The sequence below is a fragment of the Nyctereutes procyonoides genome, unplaced genomic scaffold (assembly GCF_905146905.1).
Source record: "Nyctereutes procyonoides isolate TBG_1078 unplaced genomic scaffold, NYPRO_anot_genome, whole genome shotgun sequence".
NCBI classification, from domain to species: domain Eukaryota; kingdom Metazoa; phylum Chordata; class Mammalia; order Carnivora; family Canidae; genus Nyctereutes; species Nyctereutes procyonoides.
The window spans coordinates 6,637,221-6,664,305 of record NW_026575032.1 but is presented as its reverse complement, the minus strand read 5'-3'; the positions used below and the strand labels follow the sequence as shown (position 1 = coordinate 6,664,305).

Below are 27,085 nucleotides of genomic sequence, written 5' to 3'. Positions count from 1 at the left end.
ACCACTGAGCCACCCAGGGATCTCCTATTTATTTTAAAGATAAAAGCAGACACACCATTTTATATCTTTTCTTTTCCAACTACATACTTACAGTGTCATAAAGTCATCAATTTTTTATGATCAGGTCTAGAATCTGTGCTTATAACAGCTATATGATAACATAAACTATACATAGTAATACCTGAGTTGTCTTAATAGAGATGTTGTAGAAGAAAGTTTACCCCTGCCCATAAATATGATGACATCTCCTGATAAGCTTTAAGAAATATTTTTGTCATATGATTTTAAAAGATGGGAAGACTTTATATTAAGAGAAGAGCATTTAAAAAGAATATACTTTCATTTCTTAGATTTTAGTATTATAGATTTTAATTTTTCATCACAAAATAAAAGGACTTTAAATAGAAATAACATATACTACTTATAAGTAAAATGGCTCATTAAAGTAAGCTTGAGTCTAAGTAGGAAGAAACCCACATTTATCTGATTTTTAGTATTTAAAATCCTTGAAAAGGCATCTGTTTTATTGCAGAATTAGCATTCTAAAAAAATACCGACAGTAATAACACACTATCAAATTGTATACAAATGGCAGCTATGTAATTTGTATGTTTAACAAGTTAAATATACGTATTTCTTAATTTAATCTCCTGATGAACTACCTCTAATATCAATATTAAGAAATTCTTTAATTTTATCATACAGTACCAACACCAAAGCACCCCCTGTACCACGAAGAATATTGGAGAAGGCACCACGAAAAAATGCATTGACTCCCTCATGTTGGTATATCTTCACAAAGCAGTCTAAAGTTCCTTTATATTGCCGTTCAACCTCACCACTCTATACGAAGATAAACAAATAGTTTGCTGTTATTTTAATATTTTTCATCTTAAGGTATTTTTTTTTTTTAGTACTGAGGACAAATAAAATTAACACTGTGTTGAATAAGTATGTAATGGGCATATATTGAATACTGTACCCAGCGGCTGGAGAACACTCATACTTCTCTGGCACACTTGAAAACTTTTCATATATTAAGCTTAACAAATTTCAAAAGATGGTCATCACATACTATGATTTACCCTCTCACTATACTGCAACTAAGTGAGGAACTGACAGCAAAAAAGGTAACTAGAAAAATATCAACTGATTAGATAATAAGAAATACACATCTTAGAAGATACTTAAAACCTAAGAATAACCACACAACTCCTTAATGCAGCTTGAATGGTAACTTATAAGCAAATTAGTGACTTTGAAATATCAGAAAGGAAAAGCTGAAAATTAATGAGCAACCTAAACATTTTTAGAAAAGGAATGAACCTAAAGAAAGAAATAAGAAAGTAGCCAGCAGAAATTAAGGAAATAGGAAATAAATACAACAGAAAGCATACAAAGTCAGTTAGTAATTTGAAATACTTTACCGACAAATCTCTTAAAAACACTAAGGAAAAACAAGAAAAGGTTCCAAAATTATTAGAAACATCAAAGGTATCATCACTGCAGATGTTCCAGAGATTAAGAAAAAGCAAGATATTACAAACAACTTCACAACTATTTTGATAACTCAAAAGAGATGGACAGATACCTTAAAAAAGGTAATTTACCAACAGGATAAAAAAAATAAAACATTACAATAATATATGAAATTCATTAAAGTAATCCAAGCAGTTGTTTGAAATCCTTCTTATAGAAAACCAAATAAATGTCCACAGGACTTTTTATGTGAGCTGTACTAAACAGTCAAAGAACATTTAATTCCAATCTTACAGAAGTTATTTTAGAGAAAAGAAAAAGTGGAAGATTTCCCCAAGTATATAATAAGGCTTGTATAACCTTGATACCAAAATTAGAATAGGACAATTCATGAATGAAAAACTACAAGCCAAAGTCACTACACAATGCAAAACTCAACAAAAAACTAGAAAATCAAACCTAGCTAAAAATATAAAATACAGTACATAATGACAAAGCTGGGTTTATCCTAAGCATATATGGTTGGTTTAGCTCTGGAAAACAGATTAATGCAAAATACTAACACATGAAAAAAGAAAAATGAAATCATCTCAAGGGATACTGAAGAAACAGGACTACCATTTATGATTAAAAACTGTTGAAACCCAAAATAGAAAGAAATAGCCATAATATGATAAAAGATAACTATAAAAACCCCACAGCTAACATTCATTTTTGTAATTTTGAAGGCATTCCTATAAGATTAGCAAATAGGTTGCCAGTTATTATTTCTTTAATATAACACTAAATCACGGGTCTCAGCCAGTGTAAAAAGGCAAAAAAGGGAAATAAAAAGTTTAAGAATTGATAAGGGGAAGAAACCTAGTATTATTCACATATTATACACCTACATGTGTAAATAAAAGAGCATACAACTTCAAAGTGTACATATAGATTAGCATTTGTAATAGGGTTTAACAAAGTTGCAGGTTATAAAATGAACATACAAAAATTAAGGTACTATTATAGGTTGCACTGTGTCCCCCCCAAATTCATATATTGAAGTTCCAATGCCCAGTACCTCAGAATGTTACTATATTTGGAGACAGGGTCTTTATAAAAGTAACTAAGATTAAATGAGCTCCTTAGGGTAGGCCCTAATCCGATCTGGCTATCTTTATAAGAAGAGAAACAGAAAAAGGACCAAAGGAAGACACAAGGAGAAAGCTGTCTTCCAGCCAAGGAGAGAAGTCATCAGAAGAAATCAACCTGCTGGACACCTTGACTCAGACTTCTAGCCTCCAGTACTGCGAGAAAAAAAGTTTCTATTGCTTAAGCCATCCAGTCTCTGGTACTTTGTTATGGGAGTCCTAGCAATATACACATAGATCTAAAATCCCATATGCTCACAGTTTTTTTCTGAATTATTTTGATAGTAAGTTGCAGATTATCATGTCCCTTACCTTTAAACACTTCCATGTGTATTTTCTAAAAATAAGAATATTTTCTTGCATACTCAAATACAGTTATCAAAATTAGAAAATGTGACATCAAAATAGTACCACTTACCTAATCCATAGTCTATATGCAAATTAATTTTCCATTTAAAACTTTTTTCAGTGTATTAAACTAGAGTTAGATACAGATCAAGAGGGAACACACATGTAAAAGGAAAAAGGAGTAACTTTAAAAATAGTCTATGAGTGAAGTAATAATAGGTATGCTTTACCACTTCAGGTGGCCTACAGGGTTCTCCCAGGACCAATGTGTAGACATAAAATGAGGATACTGATAGTAACTAAAGTACACACTACTTAGGACAATATCTGGCACATAATAAGTATTATATTAATATTCTAGCTTTGCAGCCTCATTATTTTCAATTGCCCTCATGAAACATATCATCTAGGTATACTGAACTACTACTCAAGCCATATCTCTATGTATGATTTTTCCCCTCTGCTTAGAATTCTCTGTCTGGAGAAAAAAATGGATTTATAGATTTAACTTTTCCAAGGGGCTACATCTGATCACTTAAGCATTTTAGGTATCCTCCTTCTACTGGATTCCTGGAAGCTCTGCACATTTCTATTTAAAGCATTAACTGTATGCATTCAATACTATGCTATGAATTTGGAAGCAGGTTCTATCTTATTTTGTGTTGCCATAACTTAGCATAGATTAGGCACTCAAATATTTGCTGAATAAATGAATGTAACAAATAGAAACTGAATGTACCAAAATTTTGACTTGGAGATTTATATTTATTTATTTTAAAATATTTTATTTATTTGAGAGAGAGCAAGTGAGTGAGCAGCGGGGAGGGGCAGAGGGAGAAGGAGAGAGCGAGCCTTAAGCAGACTTATGCTGAGCACAAGCTCAACACATAGTTTAATCTCATGACCCTGAGGGATCACAACCTAAGCAGAAACCAAGAGTCAGACACTTAATCGACTGTGCCACCCAGGCACCTGGAGATTTATATTTAGAACATAGATCATTTTAAACAAGTTTTCAGGGGTGTCTGGGTAGCTCAGTCCGTTAAGCATCTGCCTTTGGCTCTGGTCATGATCCCAGGGTCCTGCGTTTGAGCCCCATATCAGGCTCCTTGTTTGGTGAGGTGCCTGCTTCTCCCTCTCCCTCTGCCTGCCACTCCCCCTGCCTGTGCTCTCTCTCTCTCTGTCATATAAATATAATCTTTAAAAAAAGAGAGCAGAAAAAAGTAAGTTTTCATCCTTGGAGTTCAAAATTATTTACTTTTATTAAACTATACTACAACAAATAATGACATACGTCAGTGACCTGTGACAGGGTTTATTCTACTTAACCTAATATTCATTTAGGATAGATGTACTAATCCAATCCCTGCCACCCCCCTCCATCTTTCAAACAATATGTTAATAGGAGTGGAAAGCATTTCTATTCTGATAACAGAAGAGGAAGAAACTTTTGCTGGATGATGGCTGTTTTGGGGTAGGAAAGGATGTAAGACAGAATACATCATGCATTTATTTTAGTAAGTAAAACAGATGACCTGCCTTTCAGCCAAAATTTTTCTAACATTTGAATAAATTATACTTGAATATCAAAAATATTGGAAAATTCAACTAAACTCACAAATAATAAAATACCTGCATCATCATGCGTCTTCTAACTGTGTCAAAGGGATAAGAGAGAATTCCAGAACATGTGGTCACAACTTGAGCAATGAAAAAGGAGACAAGAAATGGGGTTTCCTTTGGTTTTGGTAATAAGCCCTAGAAAAGAAAAACATGTCCAGGAACCATGTAAATTTTCAAAATATCTTAAATTCTCAAGTCAAGGGGTAAGTCTTATAATGAAAGAGTGTTCAATTATACTTAAAATACAATAAAACACATTTGGATTTAATGTGGAAAGATTAAAATGATATCAGGAGATCAATAAGAAAGAAATATGGCACGCATGGCTTTACTTTAAAAAGCATATCTGAAAAAAGAAAGCATACTTGCTATCACCAGAGATTTTTTATTAACGGCAAACACTAGGGGAGATAGTAGCCAGTGACCAAAAATTTTTTTTCATAGCTCTTCTTTACACAGTTGAAAAGAAATTAAATCATGCCTGATATTATCAATAGGTATTTGATAAGCAGCTCTAAAACTCTAAGCTAGTAAAGTAACACTCTTAAATTTCAAAACTACTACAGGTGATAATAGAGAAAAGCAAAAGGAGAACATACATAAAATTTTCCAAGACTAAATAAACATGCATAAGAGCCTGTTAATTTCCATTAACTTACTCTGTCTAAAAAATACACAAGAAACTAAACAAGTAACATGTCCAGACCACAATGAAAATGACCTTCCGTTACATTTATATTAATGAGGGAAGGCAGAGACAATGTGTAAAACATAAAATTTCCCTTAAGTTTTAATCTTATTTAGTAAATGATACTGACATTAATTTCACTACTTCCTTTTGGAAGTAACAGCACAGGATCTTTGTTTGTCACTTAACATAAATTACTTAACTATTCCCAGGTTTTTTCTCTTCACAATGGGGATATTAAAAGTTATCCTAGGATACTGCAAGGAAGTACTTGACAAAGTTCCTAGAACTAAGTAGTAACTCAAAAAATGGTACTCATTATTACAATCTTCCTCTTTCCTACTTTATGGAAATGCTGTTAAAATCTGGAACTAAAAGGCAAATTGCAGAACATCCTGGAGAATATAATACAGAATCTAACAGTACTCAATAGATAACTGAGCTAATACTCAATAAATGCTAAATAGTAGCATGTATTACATTTAACTAGTTATGTCCTGCCTACTTTCGAAAATGATGAGATAGTAAGCTGATTATCTGCCTATAAGAAAGTGATAATAAAATGAATGTAAAATCAGAAAAACTGTTAGAAGATGCATTTCTATTTTCTAAAGATTTGATTATGATGTAAGCCTAATTAGCATTTTTTCTATTTGTAACACGATGTATAGTTAGTTGCAAACTGCACAAAAATTTAATGTTTGGGTTTATGCTTTATTTCTAAAGTCAGATCCATAACAGTTATAATTCAATAAGGTTATGGCAAAGTCATAATTTAACAGAATTCTATGTTTCTTATTTCATCATTTATTTTTATTTCTGTAATTAAAGGTAAAAGTTCGTATCTGCTGAACAAACTACTAATTAAAACAATAAAAAGAAACAAACCATGTATTTAATATATATTAGTAAAAGCCCCAAATTACCTTAACTGTGTCATATGCTCCAAAATAGGAGGCTCGGTACACAACGATGCCCTGAACTGAAACACCAAACCCTTGGTACAAACCGACAATTCCATCTGATTTTGCTATTTTTATAATACAGTCACCTAAACCCTTGAATTGTCGCTCTTCAGGACCTAAAATAAAGCCATTTAAGATATATTAGCAACATTATATATCAGATAAACACTTTAATCAAAGTAAATTAATCTTAGTTTTAATGTATCTGAAACTGCCATTCAGAAATTTTTTCTAATAAAAAAGAACACAAATGAAAAATCCTCCCATCTGTTTAAAGAGAATTAAGATTTCAAACAGAATCCTAAAAAATTCTAACTGAAATATCAATCTCTTATCAAAGCAATCTAATTCAAGCAATTTGACTGGCTTAAAACATTTCAACAAAATTACCAGAAGCTACTAATTGGGGTTCAGAAAATACTTGGGAATGAAAAATTCTATGACTTGCTTCAGTTGAAAGGCAGAAAGATACAGAAAAAAGACAAACCTAAAAACTAGTAATTTTTAGGATCATTACCATTTTAGGTGAGTTGTCATTTTTCCAGTGTCTGCTAGCTTCATTTTTATTTTCCCTTCACCTAGAACTTCACAATTTTTAAAAAATATTGTATGTAGGGCAGCCCCAGCGGCGCAGCAGTTTAGTGCCGCGCGGGGTGTGATCCTGGAGACCCGGGATCAAGTTCCACCTTGGCTCCCTGCATGAAGCCTGCTTCTAGCCTGCTTCTCCCTCTCCCTGTGTTTCTGCCTCTTTCTCTGTGTCTCTCATGAATAAATAAACTCTTTAAAAAAATATTGTATGTAGAATATAATCTACAAGATAAACCAAATTCTCTCAATTCTGAGAGAAAAGAAAACTACAGAACTGAACTAAAAACACAATACAGGAGTTTTAGTAACTTTCTTAACAATAATAAGAAATTTTAAACTGCCAGTTAAACATGTTAGATGGAACTGATATTTTTATCTTTGCTCAAACCGCTACCCCTTCTGAGGCATTTTCTCTAAATCACTTATCTAAAATTGATGTCACTCCCTGTTCCTAAATATGTATTTCATGTCATTTATTGCTAGTGTATTTTTGTCATTCATTTTTTTATTACTTGTATCTTTCCCTAGACCATAATGTACATAAATCATGAACTCCATATTTTATATCGGATGTCTAGGTTTGTGTCTTTCATCTTATATCTGAGGAGGTGCCTAGATCACAGCAGGCACTGACACTGAATTAAGTATTTCTTGAATGACTCTGCTTTCTTAAGAAATTCTACTAAAATGGTAAAGGATTACAACAGGTTTAAAGTCATATAGGCAAGAACAGTACATGGCAGAGAATGAAACCCACAAATTTTAGCAAGATGTAAAGGAGATGGAGAAGTGTTAACTCAGCAGAAAAAGCTGAAACCTATGTTCTTGCAGAGAGAAAAGCAAGCCATTTTACTCCAATAACTGTTAGAGGAACTAAGTATTGCTCTTCTGGTGAAAGCAAAATAGCATCTGGATTCTTGAGCAGCCAAGTGACTTACTCCTCTGCCATCCTCAAAACTGAATACAAGGTGCCAGAATGAAAGGGGCCAATCGAGTTACTTCCTCAATTGCTGAAAAAAGCTTCACATAAAGATAGATCATTGTGAAATATCAAGATCAGGGATATAAGGTAATTAAAAAAGAAAAAAAAGTCACATACAAAGGATCAGCAGTTAAGGGATCAGTTTCTTAAGAGCAATATCAGAAACAAGAATCTAGAGAAATGCTTTCAAAATTGTGAAAGAAACTTTAAAGTAGAATTTTACATATGGTCAAATATTAAGAAAAAGGGTAAAACAGAGACATTTTTAGACTTGCAAGATCTCAATGTCTTCTATCTACTTGAAAAAAAAAAAAGCTCAGAAAGCTATTAAAGAACATAATCTACCAAAACAAGAGTATAACAAAAACATAGGAAGATGTGACAAAATAAGTTAAGGACAGAGGCAAAGGGAAATCTGTATGATAAGAGCTGTATATGTAACCCAGAGAGCCATAGTTGAATTAGGAATAAGCTATGGAGCAATACAGAAAGTGGCTCTCTAGGAAAAAACTGTGAGTTACAAGAAGTCTTTGTATTTGCTCTTTTGTTAGTGCAGTACTGGCCTTCACCTTCCTTCTTTTGAGGGAAAAGAAAAAAGTAGTAATCTTTAGGCCCTATGACTCTACCACTTGGTTGAGAGTAAGATTTTTAGAATGTATTTCATGTTGTCATTATAGCATAACTCTACAATGAATAATACTTCACTCAAAACACAAAGAAGGGGAAGTTAGTATTTTAAAAATCCTATACCTTTTCCAATATCAACACCTAATCGGGTTCGGGCAAAATCCAGCGGATAAACTACACATAAAGATGTTGCTCCAGCAGCTCCACCAGAAGCCAGGTTTGCCAAAAACCACCTCCAAAACTGAAACATATTAATTAAAAAGTAGTTATTAAACTATAGAATCTGTTTAAAATTCTAAATTTTATAAAACTGCTTTTTATAAACTGCTTTTATAAAGTAAACATCTATAATAATGTATATATTATCCAAAATATTTCTTTCCATGTCCATGAAGCCTTTGTTTCTTTCCAGGCAGTCTGGGAGATATAGTTTAAATGCTGATATATAGAAATTCCAAGACATTTTAATTGCCTCCAGCAAAAGTAGCTCAAATTAGCAAAAGAGGACACATAAGACAATCATCTCTGTAGACTATATAAATTTTTAATTAATACTAGTGTTAATTATGGCTAAAATATCAGGCATCTATGGAGGCTTTAGTTGTACCTTTTTTTGGTATGGGGGGCAATAATACTTCATAAAGCGATAGTTTTATTTTATAATTTTATTAGATAACCAACTCAAAAAGATTTTCAACTGCTGACAGGAAAATTGGCAGAAATAATATAATATAGTTGAGCAGCATGTAAATCAGGCTTAATGGACTGCTGAGGTTCTTTTTGATAAATTACTTAAAATGTGCCCTGCTTAGGTCCAGTAAACTGCTTTTCAACATCTAGAACTTAATGGAGAAGAAAGAATATTTGAATTGGAATGGTATTAGCATTTCATTCTTTTTTATTGCCAAATAATTTTTTTTCAAATAATATTTTATTATATAGATTTATCACTTTTTATTTATCTTTATTTTTTATTATTTAAATTCAACACCACATTTTATTTAGCCATTCATCAGTTCATGGACATTTTAGTGGTTTGCACTTTTTTGAGGCCAAGATTCTTAATTCATCTGTTTATTTCACAATACACGTCATGGGCCTTGCCCCGAATAATTGTAATATTCAATAAATATTTGTTTAATGAGGTATTAGGAATCCCACATACTGTTCTCAGACTCTCATGGCTCCTTTTCAGTGAAACTCCTAAGTTTTGTATGGGTAGCCATGTTTTATGATCACCCAGAGATAATCTGATCAGCAGACTGCATCTGACCCCAAGGTAGCTAATCCACAGTCTAGTAGATAATCTGTAACCTGGTAGAAAAAGATGAGGGGTACCAGATTCTATTTGTTGGGTATCTGACTCTAAAATTCAATACCAATTAGCAGCAAAGGACAGAAATAGAAACAATATTAAATAGCTATTTTTAGGTTTCCATCCTCTTCAAAACTGTTGCCAGCTTTAAATCCTCTTCCAATAAAAATTACACATATATAAACACATCTTTAGTGGTTTATTTTTTATTTTTATTTTTATTTTTTTTTCTTTAGTGGTTTAAAGTATTCCTTAAACATGCATGGGTCCCAGGAAGGCAGATCAATGACTTTCTGTGTGGACGATCATATAATTTATTATTCAAACCATGATGCTTCTGACAGTGGGACTTTTGAAAACATGACACAGACAGGCAAAACATGGATAAACAGTATGGCCAATCTTCTGATGGAAGGAAGGAAGGGGGAAGGAGGAAAGAATGAAGGGAGCAAGGAGTGGGAGAAAAGTATCTGTGGTGAATCATAATCTTGCAAGTAATTGTGTACCAAACAAAGTCTATCCCTCCACAATTAAGCCTGAAGATAAAATAGACCCAGAGGACATGGTATATATATCAGTATAAATCAGAGTTTCAGTTGTTATAAGTCAGTAATTTCAGATATTATTATATTGTAAAAGGAGAGGGCAAGGAGAGGAATCAGGGAAGGAGAGGTGGATAAAAGAATCTGAGGGTTTTAGAGGAAAATAATCTTGTTTATTTTTAACTGTTGACAAATAGCTACTGTGTTAATAAACTCAATGATGCGCTGAAGAACAAATGCCCTAGGATCAAGGTTCTAACAAAGTTTGGGCATGAAAAAGTGCTGGGAGAAGTTCTAGTCTTCCTTGCTGAGGGTTGTATTGGAAGCTATTAAAAGGTGGCAGAGAAACATTTTGTGCCCAGGCTCAGCTAAGGTTCACCCAGTCTAGTCACCTCAGCTGAAAGAGAAATAGAGTACAGTTGAAGGATCTGAGTTTGGGAGTTAGAAAGACCTGAACAATTGACTTGGTCAAGCGTTCTCACTTCTGTGTCTTGCTTTCCTTACCTTTACATTTAGGATAAAAATAACTACCTCAGAGGGTGAGGTGAAAATTCAATGAAACGATATATAGTAGGCATACAGCTCCCCACCATGGTTGTTGTTTTATTTTTTAAAAGTAGGCTCCACATCTGGCCTGGAGCCCAAAGTGGGGCCTGAACTCAAGACCTTGAGATCAAGACCTGAGCCGAGATCAAGAGACTGATGCCTAACTGACTGAGCCACCCAGGAGCACCTCTGCCTGAACCATGGTTATTTTTAAAAAACTTTTTATTTTGAAACAATTTCAGATTCACAAGAATCCTAAGAAATAATACAGTCTATTAAATCCTCCAACTAATTTTCCCCAACTATGTAGCATATATATAGCATAACTATAGTAGAGGAAATCAACATTGATAAAAAGCTTCTTATCCAGACTTCACCAAATTTTTAAGATTTTATTTACTTATTCATGAGAGAGAGAGAGAGAGAGATAGAGAGAGGCAGAGACACAGGCAGAGGGAGAAGCAGGCTCCATGCAGGGAGCCCGACGCGGGACTCGAATCCAGGTCTCCAGGATCAAGCCCTGGGTGGAAGGTGGCGCTAAACCACTGAGTCACCTGGGCTGCCCCAGAATTCACCAATTTTACATGCATTTGTGTATTTAGATTATGCAGTTTTATCACATATGCAGATCCATGTGACCATTGCCACAGTCCACAGTTCCATGATAAAGATCCCTTGATGCTATCTATCCTTTTACAGCCATAACCACCACCCTCTCTTCTGGCAACCACCACTATGTTTCCATCTCAATGTATTTGACATTTCAAGAATGTTATATAAATAAAATCAGAAAAAAACTTTTGAGATTGATTTTTTCCACTTAGCATCTGAAGTTGCTGCATATATCAAGTTCTTTAAACAATTGTAAAATATACATAACATAAAATTTACCATTTTAGTCATTTTCAAAAAAGATTTATTTAGGGCAGCCCAGATGGCTCAGTGGTTTAGCGCTGCCTTCAGCCCAGGGTGTGATCCTGGAGACCTGGGATCAAGTCCCATGTTGGGCTCCCTGCATAGAGCCTGCTTCTCCCTCTGCCTGTGTCTCTGCCTCTCTCTCTCTCTCTCATAAATAAAAATCTTAAAAAAAATAAAAAAATTTATTTATTTATTTAAGAGAGAGAGAGAGACAGAGAGCACACACACCCACATGCAGGGGTAGAGGGAGAGAGAGAATTTCCTCAAGCAAACTCCCACTGAGTACGGGGCCCAATGTGAGGCTTTATCTCAGGACCCTGAGATCATGATCTGAGTGAAAACCAGGAGTCAGGCACTTAACCTACTGAGCCACCTAGGGCCCCCACCCCCATTTTAGCCATTTTTAAGTGTATATTCAGTGACACTAACTACATCCACAATACCATAAGAACATCACTCTTCTTGAGGTGGCTGAGTGCTGCCTAAGTCAGTTAAGCATCTGACTTTGGCTCAGATCATGATCTTGGGGTCCTAGTTTCTGTGTGAACGTAAGTTTTCATTTTCCAGGATAAAGCCCAAGAGTATAACTGTTGGGCTGTATGGTAAGCACATGATTAATTTGTAAGAAACTATCATGCTCTTTTCTAGAGTGGTAGTTAGTATTTTACATTCCCACCAATAATATAAGAATAATCTAGCTTCTCTACAACCTCACCAACATTTGGTGGTGTCACCATTGTAGCCACTCTGATAGGTGTGCAGTGATATTTCACTGTGGTAGATCAGTCACTTTTAAACTCACATACTATATTTGCTTTTTCTATCTTTCTTGCTTCTTTTAAGACCAGGGAAGAAATCAAAAATATGAATTTTTCTTTTTTTTTAGTTCTTTCACTTCAGGGAGGTGACAAAGATGAGATAAAAATTTGATGGCCAAAATTGTAAATAAAAGGGTCATTAATATCAAAATTTAGCAAATAATGTGTAATTAAATATATTACTTAATTATGACTGAATACCTTAACACCCTAAATAATGTCTTCATAGAAATACTAAAGATGTTTTTATCTCAGGCTCCACTTTTTTTTTTAAAGATTTTATTTATTTACTCATGAGAGACACACAGAGAGAGATGCAGAGACATAGGCAGAGGGAGAAGCAGACCCCATGCAGGGAGTCCGATGTGGGACTGGATTCCAGACCCTGGGATCACGCCCTGAGCTGAACTGAAGGCAGACGTTCAACCGCTAAGCCACCCAGGTGTCCCAGGCTCCACTTTTTAATCTGAAATTTATTCCAGATACTTAGCAAGGATCAGAGTTAACTTTAAAGCTTTTAAAGCAATGTTATTTATAGTTAGGAATAGATGCCAGTAATATAAATATTCTGGTTAACTCAGGAGTTAATTTCTCCATTTGGCTTGGTCTTACAGAATTTATTTTCTTGGGGAGGTGGGGTGGGAAGTGTTCAGTAGAGTTAATTCATCAGGCCTCTATTGCCCAAACCCTTCATATACTGCGATCTTCAGGACCAGTCCCTGACCACTTCCTTCAAAATAATTTCTAAGACCTTGGAATATCATACCTGATAAAAGTCTCTTTGTATGCCAGAGGTTTGGGGCTACACCAGACAGTTTATGCTAGTATATCAATTTATGGTGAACACCAGTTTTTGTAGGCTTGGAACACTGGGCTAACTTATATCGTTTGATCTCTTAGGTTAGGGAGTGGTAGCTGGAGTCTAAGTAGCTAAGGACAGTTACATTCCATGCCTATGCAACTAACTCCCCCCAAAATCCTGGACATCAATGTTCAAGTGAGTAACCCTGTTTGGCAACACATCGTATTTATTGTCACACATTATTGCTGGGAGAATTAAGTGCTATCCATATGACTCTACCAGAAGAAGACAAATAGAAGCTTGTGTCTAGTTTCTCTTGGAATCTGTCCTATGTGCTTCTTCCCTTTGCTGATTTTAATCTATATCCTTTTTGCTGTAAAAAAATTGAGTGTAATAGTTTTTCTGAGTTCTTTGAGTTCTAGTGGATACATGAGTTGGGGAATCCCTCATATAGGTTCTGAGTCAAGAAAAGTTCCAATTATTACAGCAGTCAGCTAAAAAAGATAGGAATATTTTTCTGAGTGCCTATCATAAAGCACAGTACCATGATAAGCGTTTTACAAGTAATCTCATCTAAACACCACAAGCTTTCTTCAGATAAGAAAGCCAAAGGACCACAGAAGTGACTTTTCACAAATTCACACAGCTGAATAACAGCATGAGGATACAAATCTAGGTCTTTAAAGTCTGAACAATTTTCATTACCTTTATACCTCCCATCACATAACAATGCAAATTACTCAATAAACATTTGTTAATGAAATATAAATTATGAAGAAATGGGAATAAGTGATATGAAAAGAAATTTTAAAAGACAGCAACAAAAAATGTTCCACAAACAGCTGCTTTTGTAAAGAACCTGCTAGGAGAGCTCAGTTGGTTGGTTGGTTTTTTAGGAGAAAGAGAAAAAGAAAAAGTAAAGGGGAAGAGAGACTTTGTAAGGGTAAAGGGACACCTTAAGAGTAATGTAGGTGGTATAGTGTATGTGGAGGCAGCAAAACAAATAGAAACCAAAACAAATGACATATAGTTCATACAAGTAGGAAATTTTGAAACTGAAATTCTGTCATCAAGGGAGTGATTACCTTGAAAGAAAAGGCACCTTTTCAATAAAAAAATAATTCTTCAACTTAAATTTATTGCTTTCCTGCTTGTTTGATTGGATCTTCTAGGCACTTTAAACTCAGCCAAACAGAGCCTTAATCATTAAAATGCAACAATGTACTTCTTTAGAAAATTAATTACTTCAGATATATTGGGATACAGATCTGTGGATTGCTTTTTTGAACTTTCCTAGTGCTGTAGAATAGTGATTATAACATGTATTGTTTTAATTATTATTTCTTCTACCACTCAGCACCTTCTCCCTAAATAAAACATCATAGGTTAAGGCAAATCCCACTACTTCTTAAAAAATAATAAATATTAAAATGTACTCACCTGTTTTTCTTTATTAACTCCAGACATGAAAAGTTGTTTGTATTTGTCCTTAAAAGCAAAGTTTAGAGCTTGTGTTGGAAAATACCGGATAACATTTGCCAAATTGCCACGCCAATAACTGAAGAAGCCTACAAAAGAAAACATATTAAATATAAACTTGCATTATCAAAAAATTCCCAAAGCTTTAAAAAACTTAGTTATTTGAACTATCTAAAACTTATATCCTTTCTCATGAGAAAAAATTAAGTCTATGTGTGAATTCACTGAAGAAAACAGGCAGCGTGGGACTTCTGGGTGGCTCAGAGGTTGAGTGTCAGCCTTCAAACCAGGGCAAGATCCTGGAATCCTGGGATCGAGTCCCATGTTGGACTTTCTGCATGGGGCCTGGTTCTCTCTCTGCCTATGTCTCTGTCTCTCTCTCTCTGTGTCTCCCATGAAAAAATAAATAAAATCTTTTTTTTTTTAAAGAAAGAAAACAGGCAGTGTTAACTCCATGTACCCCATTCCAATTTTGTCAATTTCCAATAAGAAGCCTTAGATACCTAAAAATCTACAGAAAGTATTATCAATTGAATATAAGGTTTTTCCTAGTAGAAAAACAGGCACGTGTATTTATCAGAGAAGCTAGTGATTAACCCTTAACCTCATTTCCAAATAGGATATGTAATTCCTATGGTTAAACAAAATTGGTTTGTGTATAATACATATGAGAATGAAAAAGTATTAAAAGTATAAAGTCGGGGCACCTGGGTGGTTTAGTCGGTTTAACGTCTGACTCTTGATTTTGGCTCAGGTCATGGTCTCAGGGTTGGGAGATCGAGCTATGAGTGGGGCTCTGTGCTGGGTTTGGAGCCTGCTTAAGATTCTCTCTCTCTACCTCTGCCCTCCCTCCCTTTCTCTTTCTCAATTAAAAAAAAAAAAAGGAGTCTATATCCTTATCTTTACCTTCTGGAACCTAGCCAGAAAAAAGATCAATTTACAATTCAAAGCAGTCTCCAGGGGTCTGACAGAGAGAGACTGGAGAAAACTTTCCAGTTCGATAATCTTCCTACTTCAAATCTTCATAGATTGACCAATCCTTAAAATTCAGTCATTGTGTTACCTATTAATTCAGTGTTAACTTTATAATCAAGCTGCCCTACAATACAATAGGCTATCTCTTCAGCAGCCATAGTTGTTTCTACTAGGTTGCAAATTGTCCAACGGTTTGATCCGGCTATTCTGAATGGGATACCTCTAGTCCCAGCTTGGAGAATACCCAGAATCAGTCTTCTAAAGATAAAGATTCAGATGAAAATAATCTCAGTTGACTGGGCTGATATGCTTAGAAACTTAAAGTTATATTTATTGTTAACTAAGAAAGTCTTCTTTGTGGGGGAAAAAAAACAACATAGAATCTCAGTGAATCCCAAACTGCATGTAAAGCAACTGCACAGAGATAATTAAGAAGCATATTTAATAGCCAAGAAATAATCTCAGTACTCAAAACTGACTCAGTCTTCACTAGGACACTTAACACACAATGGTAAATGCTACCACTTCCTAAGTATTTAATATGTGCCAAGCACTGGCCAGAGGCTGTGTGTTACATTTAATCACCACATTATGCTTTTGACGTAGGTTCACCTATAGTACTCATATTATACATGTGTAAACTTTAAAAGTTTAAAAACTCTCTACAGACATAGTTAATAGCCAACCAGGATTTAGTCACATCTTGTGTCAGACTCCAAAACACTACTCTAGGTTTGGGTTTCTGAAGAAATAAATCTTAAAAAGTCCTAAAATTATTAAAGAATGGTAAAGAAAGCTCTTTCTTAAAAAGGAAAATATTATTAAAAAAACTTTTGAGACAATATTAACAAAAACAATAAGTTCTAATAACTTATTTTTATTCATTTAATCCCCATAACCACCTATGAAGAAGGTACTATTAGTCCTTCCATTTTAAAGATGAGGGAATGAGTTTAAAAGAACTTCTAACTTGTCCAAGGGCACTTAGAAAACTGTACTTCTGGAATTCAAACCCAAACAATCTGGCTCAATAATTCAGTCCTTTATCTACAATACTTTTCCATAAATAATCACAGTTATTTTCTATACTAAGAAAAGTCAACTTTTTCTTTAATGGAAGCAAAATAAAAATCTTAAAACATAAGAAATATAAGCAAATTATACAGGAATATCTCTTACTAGTTATGGCCATATGAAGTATGAGGGAGGTTGGTGAATCTAACTTTTGGAGGTATTTTAAGTAATTTTTAAGTTCTTCATTGCTAATGAAAACATTTAAGAGAGCATTTGTAATTTCTTAGAGGTGAGACCTCTAGAAGAGACATACAGAGAATGAAATATGATATTTAAGAATAGGACATAGTTTTCTAGACCATGGTTTATTGTAACACAACAACAGGTTACTGGCAGAAGACAAAGTCAATTTTAAAAGGATCAAAAAGAACATATTGACTGGAAAATTGCCAATATGATCAAATGGGATTTTTAAAAAAGATTTTATTTATTTATTCATGAGAGACAGAGAGAGAGAGAGTCAGACATGGGAAGAGGTAGGAGAAGCAGGCTCCACCCAGGCATCCCATTTATTATTATTTTTTAAACAAATGTTTTTTTTTTCCAACTTAAATCCCATTTGAGGGACACCTGGGTAGCTCAGCAGTTGAGTGGCTGCCTTTGGCTCAGGGTGTGATCCCGTGGTCCGGGGATTGAGTCTGGCATTGGCTCCCTGTGAGGAGCCAGCTTCTCCCTCTGCCTATGTCTCTGCCTCTCTCTCTCTGTCTCATGAATAAATAACATCTTAAAAAATAAAATAAAACGGAGTTTAGAAAAAGTGTCATGTATTAAAAAATACTAGAATTTCCATTTTAAACATGGGTTTTAAATATTAATAGTCATTTTGGAATTGGCTCACTCAGCTGAATGATACTGAGATATTATGGGTTTTTAGATTAAAAGTTATTAATAATTCTGTAATTATTATTATAGTTTGAATTAATATTTACTTCACAAGAGTGTCGTACAGGGGTGCCTGAGTAGTGTCCAATTCTTGATTTCAGCTCAGGTTATATTCTCGGAGTTGTGAGATCCAACCCCCCACTGGGCTCCACACTCAGAGGGGAGTCTGCTTGAGTTTTTGTTTCTCCCATCTCCCTCTATCCCTCCTCACTTAGCACGCACACTTTCTTTCTCAAATAAATAAATTAAAAAAAAAAAAACAGGAGTGTCATACATAAGAGCAATATAAAGGTTTGTAACTTTGGCTAATGAATTAAATATAAATGGAAGACTTTGATGACAAAGACATCTGGAAATTAATATGAAGCCATGACAAGGTGCTGTGTTTATTATGAGTCAAGGGGTTTGCTGGAGTTGGCTGAAGAATGTATCCTTTTTAGCAAAAATGCATTTGCCTGAAAAAAAAAAAAAACCTAGAAAATTCCCCAAAATAAATGTTAATATCTCAATAAAAATCTAGAAAGAAATAAATCCCTTGAAGTATAACAGGAAAACTGGCAGCTCTTAATGGGTTATGTCTGAAATAATATAATCTCACATACCTTAAATATTTTTGCATAGATTTCACAGAATTCATGGATTCCCTGAAGCTACAGTGTCAGGTTAAGAACTCCTCTTTGGGGGCACCTGGTTGGCTTAGCCTTGGTTAAGTTTCTGCCTCCTGTTCAGTTTGTGATCCCGGAGTTCCGGGATAGAGTCCCACATTGGCCTCCTGCTCAGTGGGTAGCCTGCTTCTCACTCTTTCTCTACTCTTCCTCCGACCTTGTGTTTGCTCTCTCTTTCAAATAAATAAATAAAATCTTTAAAAAAACCCTCCTGTTTTAATCTTTTTCCATAGATCACCCTTAACAAATTATTATTCCTTTCTTTGCATCTCACTGCTATACCATGCTCTTAGTTGCTTCAGTGACTCTGCTAGAGTGCATAGGGAAAGGAACCTCAAAGTGAAATTCTAAATGTATTTTCTACAAAAATATTATTTTGGGGGGGCCAGGTTTCAAGGTTTTATTCAACTATACTTTAAGTACACTTTGTATCTATGTAGGTTGCCTCAGACAGACTACAAAAACCTACTCTATGTATAATGCAAGCTAATCCCTAAATATATTCATTTACAAACGAATATCAGGAATACAGTTAGTAAATTTAGGAAAGCATACATACCAATTAAAGAGTTAAAATTTATTGAGCTCTAATTGCAATAGATATATGGTTGAATATTTTATAAGCATGACATGATTATGGGTATTAAGGAGGGCAGGTATTGTGACGAGCACTGGGTGCTGTTTGTATTTATACACCTGAAACTACCATTACCATCACTGTAAGTTAACTGGCATTTAAATAAAAACTTGAAACCAAAAAAACAAAAGTACTAAAATAGATCTGATGGGAAAATGAGAACAAGTTATGAGGCCATTTACTGGTGAACTTATTCGCCAAGAATGAGAATGCTAGAGATGTTTGGGTATATATATTCTAGGCTGGTCAGCTACAACATGTTTTGATAATATGTCTATCAGTAGAAAAAAATGTAAGCATGACTTTCAGATATGTATATACTAAAAAATCATATATATATGTATATATATACACACACATTGCACGCTTTAAAAATATACCCAAAACAAAAATTAAAGAATGAAATAAAGATTTTTCATTTAAAAACTTCTTACTTAGTACCTAGTACATAGCAGACTTGCTAGGGATAGCATTAGGAACAAATTTCTTTGTCTTATAGAGCTTATATTTTGAGGGACAGGACCCAGGGAAATAGACAATGAACAAATAAATATGTGGCTATAAGAACAAAACTAGTACATGGAGATGGAGGAGTGAGGAAGGGCTACTTAGATAGGGTGGTTGGGAAAAACTGGCCAGGAGATATTAGGGTTCAACTTAGCATTCATTTGAACAATTAATATTTTTAGGTATCTTGCTAATCATGATGTTTTTATACCATCATTTGCTATTATCTCAAGGCACCCTTAGGGTAACGTTCATTCTTAAGAACAGTATACATGAACCTATATTTCAAATAGACTTCTTGATAATTTCAAATACTCAAATAGCCTTCTCTCTATAAATCCAATTGGCAAACATAAACTATGTTTATTATATAATAATCGAGGAAAGGTGCCTATCATCCCTTCTACAGTGTGTAATTCATACTTTTTTTCAGAATGCCTTAGTATTCTATAATATATAATTTACATTTGGCCCATGCACAGGTGCCAGAGCTAACTCATATACCAAGTATCAGTCAAGTTTATTTTCCCATTTTATTTAAAGTCAATGCCTAATACTTTCTTACCATACCCCAAAATACTGTCTTCAAGATATAAAAAACCTCATAGCCAGAAACTCCTAAGAGAAAAAGGGAATTCTGGTAGGTGCTTAAAAATGAGCCGCACAGATCAGATCTTTAAAAGACTGTATTTACAATATATTAAATAAAACAATTATTTTAATTTAAAATATTCTCACATATCTGCATATTGTGCCCAGTGAAGAATTATAGCACAGACACCAAAACGTTGTTAGCTGTGCTGATATTAGTAGTGATTTGTCTTACTTTCTGCTTCTTTATGTTTTGTAACTTTCTATAATAAACAATCATTTTTTGTGTGATAAAGGTTTAAGCAGTATTAAATAAAAGTATGCAAACAAAGCTGGAAGGCCCTACAATCAACAAAAGAATAGAATAAATCTTTAAGAATAGCATCAGTCAAGATTAATTCAGAAGCTTTTAAAAGCCAAGGAAAGCTTATAAAAAGAGAGGTACCCAAAGAGAGGTTTAAAGCTGAGAGATCAAAAAAAAAAAAAATAAATAAAGCTGAGAGATCTATTCTTGGGGCAGAAAGAATGCAGAGATAAGGTAAGAAGACTGCGAGAGCATCTACTTGTTACTTGTGCCTTATGAATTTATGTCTCTCAGGTTAAAGAGAAGCCTAAAGAGAAGCTATCAGTAAGATTAGAGCAAACATGAAACACAAAAGAAACTTCAGAACATTTGAAAGGGGGATGTGTCTTGATTTTCAAGACAGCAATAGAAGATAAATTCCAGAAAATAACAATTTCAGAACTTGATTGCCTAGTAGAGTTCCAGAATGATTTACCATAGTGATTCTTAACCTCACCAGCCTCAAGTCCTCTCTACAGAATAAATATTTTACAATACATCCTTTACTATCTAGAAATAGAATTCAAAGACTGTGACCTCTTCGACAATATTTTACAAATCCATATAATGCCCTCCCTACTATATAGGAAGAGAAAATAAAGATGTTTTGAATAGAATAGGTATTTTAATTAGTAAATGGATGAGGCATGAACACACCATAGACAAAATAGTCAGATGCTTGCTTCTACTTAATAATGTTATCATTAAGATACCATTAATATTTCCTGTAAAAGGGACTAATATATTTGTGTATATATACATACAATCATCATGAATTCAATACTTAAGTGGTGACCAAATATCACAAGAACTGGTTTTCCCAATGGTGAACAACTCTCAGTACAATTTTTTTTGTGGGGGGGGGGGAGGCCAGCGGAAGAAGGAGAGAGAGACTTAAGCAGCCTCCACACACACCCAGCGCAGAGCCTGACACAGAGCCTGATGTGACTCCATCTCACAACCCTGAGATCATGTTCAACCCTGAGCCACTCCTCAGCACAATTCTGAACAAAACAAAGTATAATATTCGTCCTCCCATGGAGGCTGCTATGTATATGGACATTATGTCCCAGATCATTTGTAAGTAAATAAGAGTTAGGTTTTGGTCTTAGAAAACCATAAACAGTGGGAGAACTGAATCATTCAGCCTGCAGGGTAAGTGTTCGCTGTGTAGGATTGGCCATGTACAGCAGCAGGATGTTTATCATCCCTGGCTTTTCCCTTTTACATCACTGCAATTAAGGATTACACCCTTCTACCGTGCTGAACAAAAAATTCCCTACAAGTCTGTAAAAATGCCCCTAGATGGCAATATTATCCCTGTCGTGAATCCTAATCTCTTAGCATAGAATATACCATGGTGTGTATATTCTTTTTTTTTTTTTTATTTATTTATTTATGATAGTCACACACACACAGAGAGAGAGAGAGAGAGAGGCAGAGACACAGGCAGAGGGAGAAGCAGGCTCCATGCACCGGGAGCCCGACGTGGGATTCGATCCCGGGTCTCCAGGATCGCGCCCTGGGCCAAAGGCAGGCGCTAAACCGCTGCGCCACCCAGGGATCCCATATATTCATAACAAAAACTGCATATAGGAAAAAATATCTTAAAGTTCTGCTTATGATCATTTCATTGGAAGGAAAATGGGCACTGGAACACTATTCAGAACAATCTCTATTTACAAAAGCTATAATGAATATGTTTAGGTTTAAATATCATTTAAAACACTTAAAATATGAAATAAATTAGTGCTGATCAGCACAATCTGACCAGAATACTTAACTTTACCTGACTAAATATTTAAAGCAGATTAACTAATAAGAGAGTCCCCTACTTCTCTGAAGAGGTCTTAGAATATAAATCAAGAAGAGATAGGTTCCTACTTTCCCTTAAAAATCTTGGTGGAGGGCAGCCCGGGTGGCTCAGTGGTTTAGCGCTGCCTTCGGTCCAGGGCGTGATCACAGGGACCTGGGATCGAGTCCCATGTCCGGCTCCGTGCATGGAGCCTGCTTCTCCCTCTGCCTGTGTCTCTGCCTCTGTCTCTCATTAATAAATAAATAAAATCTTAAGAAAAATAAAAATCTTGGGGGAAAGGGGAAGCTTTGATAAAACAAATGGGAGTGGAGAAATGTGAAGCCCTATGAAAGATCTGAACTCAGCTCCCCATATGGGGATTTTAAATTTACAGCTTAGATGATGCCTTAAAAGTTATACTCCACCCAAAATACTATACCCAGCAGGTCAAGAGGAGTTGCAGCTATATCTCTGGGGAGAGAGCTTTTATCATGAAGAATAACCACAGACTTAGGAGTGGAAGAGTTTAAGCCACTTCTCTTCTTGTTCAGAATACATAATAGACCTATTTCTCTTGGATACAACTACATGGGTGGATTATAGAAAAGTCGTTAACAAATTTATTCTCTTATGCACTTAGCTAACTTAGGATCAGTTCTGCAACAGGAGGGTATTTAATGGTTAACAGAGCGGTCACTACTCCTTGTAAAGCATTTCAATAAAACTGGAAAAAAATTAGAATTTTAATTAAGGAAAAGCTGATGCAAAATACTGACTTTATTTAAAATTTTTATATTTTGCTGGGATCTCTGGGTGGCTGAGCGGTTTGGCGCTGCCTTTGGCCCAGGCCGGGATCCCAGGATCACGGGGTCCAGTCCCGCATTGGGCTCCCAGCAGGGAGCCTGCTTCTCCCTCTGCCTGTGTCTTTGCCTCTCTGCCTCCCTCTCTCTCTCTCTTTCTCATGAATAAATGTGTAAAATCTTTTTAAAAAAATAATAAAATTTTTATATTTTGCTCATCTTGGATTTTTCGCATTTTGACTTTAAAAAAAATACTGCATTAAATCATTTGTTTTTATTGAGTTTTGGCGGGGGGGGGGGGGCGCCACAAATTTGCAGAGGTAAATGCCTCTTTGGTTTCGGCCCTGGCCTTCAGTAGTTCTCAAGAATAAACAGAACCTCTTTTTACTGAATAAGAACTAGAGTACTGGGAGGCTCAGATGCTTCCACATCTGAGTAACTTTATCTCAAAAGTGTTATTTCCGGGCAATCCTGGCGGCTCAGCGGTTTAGCGCTGCCTTCAGCCCGGGGCGCGATCCTGGAGTTCCAGGATCGAGTCCCACGTCAGACTCCCTGCATGGAGCCTGCTTCTCCCTCTGTGTCTCTGCCTCTCTCTCTCTCTCTCATGAATAAATAAAATCTTTTTTAAAAAAGTGTTATTTCCACAAATATTTGAGCAATTTAAAGCACCTGTTAACATATCAGCAAAGTACCTAATGGAATCTCCCTCAATCCTACGGGGTGGGGGTGGGGGTGTCAACCACTTTTCTTCTGAGCTGGACACAACTGCACCAAGGTGTAAACCCTGATGTTAAGGAGAAAACTAAGACGAGGAGAATGTGGTGGTCTCTCCCACCCAGGACTGGCCACCTTACAGGCCTTCTCGGCGCCACAAAGTATAGCCTCTTAAATTGGTTAAGAAACTGAATTTTAGGGGATCCCTGGGTGGCTCAGCGGTTTGACGCCTGCCTTTGGCCCAGGGCGCGATCCTGGAGACCCCGGATCGAATCCCACATCGGGCTCCCGGTGCATGGAGCCTGCTTCTCCCTCTGCCTGGGTCTCTACCTCTCTCTCTCTCTCTATATATATATATATACATATATATCTATCAGGAATAAATAAATAAATCTTAAAAAGAAACTGAATTTTAGGGATCCCCGGGGGGGGGGGGTGCTCAGCGGTTTAGCGCCGCCTTCAGCCCGCGGCGTGACCCCCCGAGGACCCTGGATCGAGTCCCACGTGGGGCTCCCTGCATGGAGCCTGCTTCTCCCTCTGCCTGTGTTTCTCTCATAAATAAATACAATCTTTAAAAAAAAAAAAAGAATTCTCAACAGGTGAAGAAATAAACTCATCCCCGCCAGATGCGGCGGTGGTGCAGTCCGCTCCCCACAGCCCCCCCCCCCCGCCTCCCCGTTTCTGGGAAGGTGGCCCAGAACGGGCGGGGCTGGCACGGCTGCCTCGGGTACGCACCCTGCTCGCGGGGGATCCGCACCAGGCAGTCCATCATGCCCTTGTACTGCGTCTCGGCGCTGATCTGCTTGGACGACGCCTGCACCTGCAGCAGCAGCTTCACCCGCTCAATGGGCGCCACCGCGGTCTTGGACACAGCCGCGGCGACGCCGCCCGCCAGCAGGTCCTTCCCAAAGGAAGCGTGGTCAAAGAGCTGCTTTCCCGACTTCTTCTCTAGCCTCTTCTTCGGAGGTTCACGCTGCATGGCGGGGCGCTGGAGGTAAAGACGGGCAGCGGCAGCGGGAAACAGGCCGGAGGAAGACGACGAAGGGAGGCGGAAAACCGCTTCAGCGTCGTCCTGGCGGGAAAGTAGCGCGCAGGATGCCGGGAGATCAGCGCGCAAGGCCGGGTTCCCCGGAGCTGCTGCGCAGGCGCCTCCAACGGCCTCCCGCCTTCCGGCACCAGACACGTGACTCCCGACACGTGGCTCCTCCGCGCCGGGTGCCGCCTGGACAAGCCTCGCTGTGGGGCGGGGTCCGCAGGCCGCGGGTGCGCAGGCGCAGAGGCGCCGGGAGGGAGCCGGCGGCGCGAGGCCAGTGCGAGGTCGGCAGCCGAGACGAGGGCAGCGTCGTGAAGCAACCGTGTGGGGCTCGCCAAGGGTAGTTTCCGTTCCTAGGGTCGTTACCCTCCCATTTTTCTCTTGCAAATCGCTTCAATTTCTGCTCCTTGTGTTTGGCAGGGATTGTTTTTATCTGGTCCCGTTTTAAGTCTGCCTTTGCTGGTTGCACCCCCAGTACCTTAATTTAACATGTTCCTCATTCTTCTGAATTTTATTGAAATTGGTAGTTTTATCCGGAGCAGTGGTTCTTTATCCAGACTGACCTGAGGGGACAGGGCTCTGCTGTTTTAACTAAGATTCGGGATTCTAATGTACAAGGGGGAGAACTAAGGGCCTGTTCTAGAACAGTGTTTCACAACCTTTTTATTTTAGGACCCCCTTTCACTCATAAAAAGACCACGAGGAAGCTTGTTTTTGTGTTATCTATATATTGGTATCATTTCAGAAGGTGAAACCGAACATTTAAATATTGATTCATCGGGTGGCTCAGCGGGTTAGCGCCGCCTGCGGCCTAGGGCGTGACCCTGGAGACCTGGGATCGAGTCCCACGTCGGGCTCCCTGCATGGAGCCTGCTTCTCCCTCGGCCTGTGTCTCTGCCTTTCTCTCTCTCTCTCTCTCTCTCTCTCATGAATAAATATATAAATAAAAATTTTAAAAATATTGATTCACTTAAAATAATAAACCATGATGTAAATAACATTTTTAAGTAAAAAGTAACTTTTTTTTCAAAACAAAAAATTGAGAATAGCCTTGTTTTGTATGTTTGAAAATCTCGTTAATGCCTGGCTTAATAAAAGACAGCTGGATTTACATGGCTGCTTTTGTCCCTGCTGTGCTGTGCCACGCCACGTGTAGCTGCTGGAGAACTCCACTTGCACTGAGAGAATGAGTGGAACAAATCGCTTCTTAGTATTAAGAAAAGTTTTTATCTCACGGTGTCTCAGAAGAGGTCTTGGTGACGTCTCTACTTGACATCTATACCCATACAGCACTTTGAGAATTCATTTGGAGGCTTACCAGACCCAGGTCTGACTGGGCAAGAATAGGCAGTAGGGGTACATCTGTCCTGCACATAATGTCTTGCTCTATTTTCTTTCACCTTGCTTTTTTTTTCACTTTGTACATCCTGGGGATACTTCGGTGGTAGCATTTAATATATTCCTGATTTCTTTCTATAGCTCGTTTGATAGTTGCTAATATTGTTTTATCATCTCATAACTCTGTAGGACCAGCAGTCTTGAAACTATAAAACATGAGATGAGTTACTTTTCTGAACTTGAGGTTCTAGTTTTTTCATTTCTTTCTTTCTTTTTCTAAGATTTTATTTATTTACTCATGAGAGACACAGAGAGAGAGGCAGAGACACAGGCAGAGGGAGAAGCAGGCTCCATGCAGGGAGCCCGATGTGGGACTCATCCTGGGACCCCAGGATCAGGCAGGCCCTGGGCCAAAGGTAGACGCTCAACCACTGAGCCACCCAGATGTCCCTCTAGTGTTTTTATACTTTTAATACTACTTGTCACTAGTACAAAACCATATATTTAGACCAGGATTCCAGAGAAGGAATTTTGTTTATATTTTGATTACCTCATGTAAAACCAGCTGGTAAGTCCTACTGGTACCATGTTTGGTGCTACCTTCCTTTCTATAGCAGCTTATTCCACTCTTAACTGGCTTTTCAGCCAAATCTCTCTCCATTTTACATGCTGCTGCCAGATTAATCTTTCTGAAACAATTGCATTAATCATTATTCCTAGGCTTAAAAGATTTAAAGTTGTCTCATTGCATGAACTTCAAAATCCTTTGTGAAATCCATTGCAAATTCAAGAAGTGACTGATGTTTTATCTGCAAAAATACGAATAATGAAAGGCTTTAGTCTCCTTTAAGGGAATTTGAAATATTAACAAGCACACAGGG

At 36.8% G+C, this 27,085-nt stretch overlaps 1 protein-coding gene across 1 annotated transcript; it reads right to left on the bottom strand.

Annotated features, from left to right (window-relative positions):
* Window positions 1-456: 456 nt before the first annotated feature.
* SLC25A31 (solute carrier family 25 member 31) lies at window positions 457-24,812 on the bottom strand. The gene is made up of 6 exons (XM_055317055.1): window positions 24,569-24,812; window positions 14,812-14,939; window positions 8,554-8,671; window positions 6,195-6,349; window positions 4,590-4,715; window positions 457-843 (listed from the first exon to the last, which is right to left on the bottom strand). The coding sequence occupies exons 1-6, from the start codon at window positions 24,810-24,812 to the stop codon at window positions 643-645; spliced, it is 972 nt and encodes a 323-aa protein (XP_055173030.1). The 3' UTR covers window positions 457-642.
* Window positions 24,813-27,085: the final 2,273 nt, after the last annotated feature.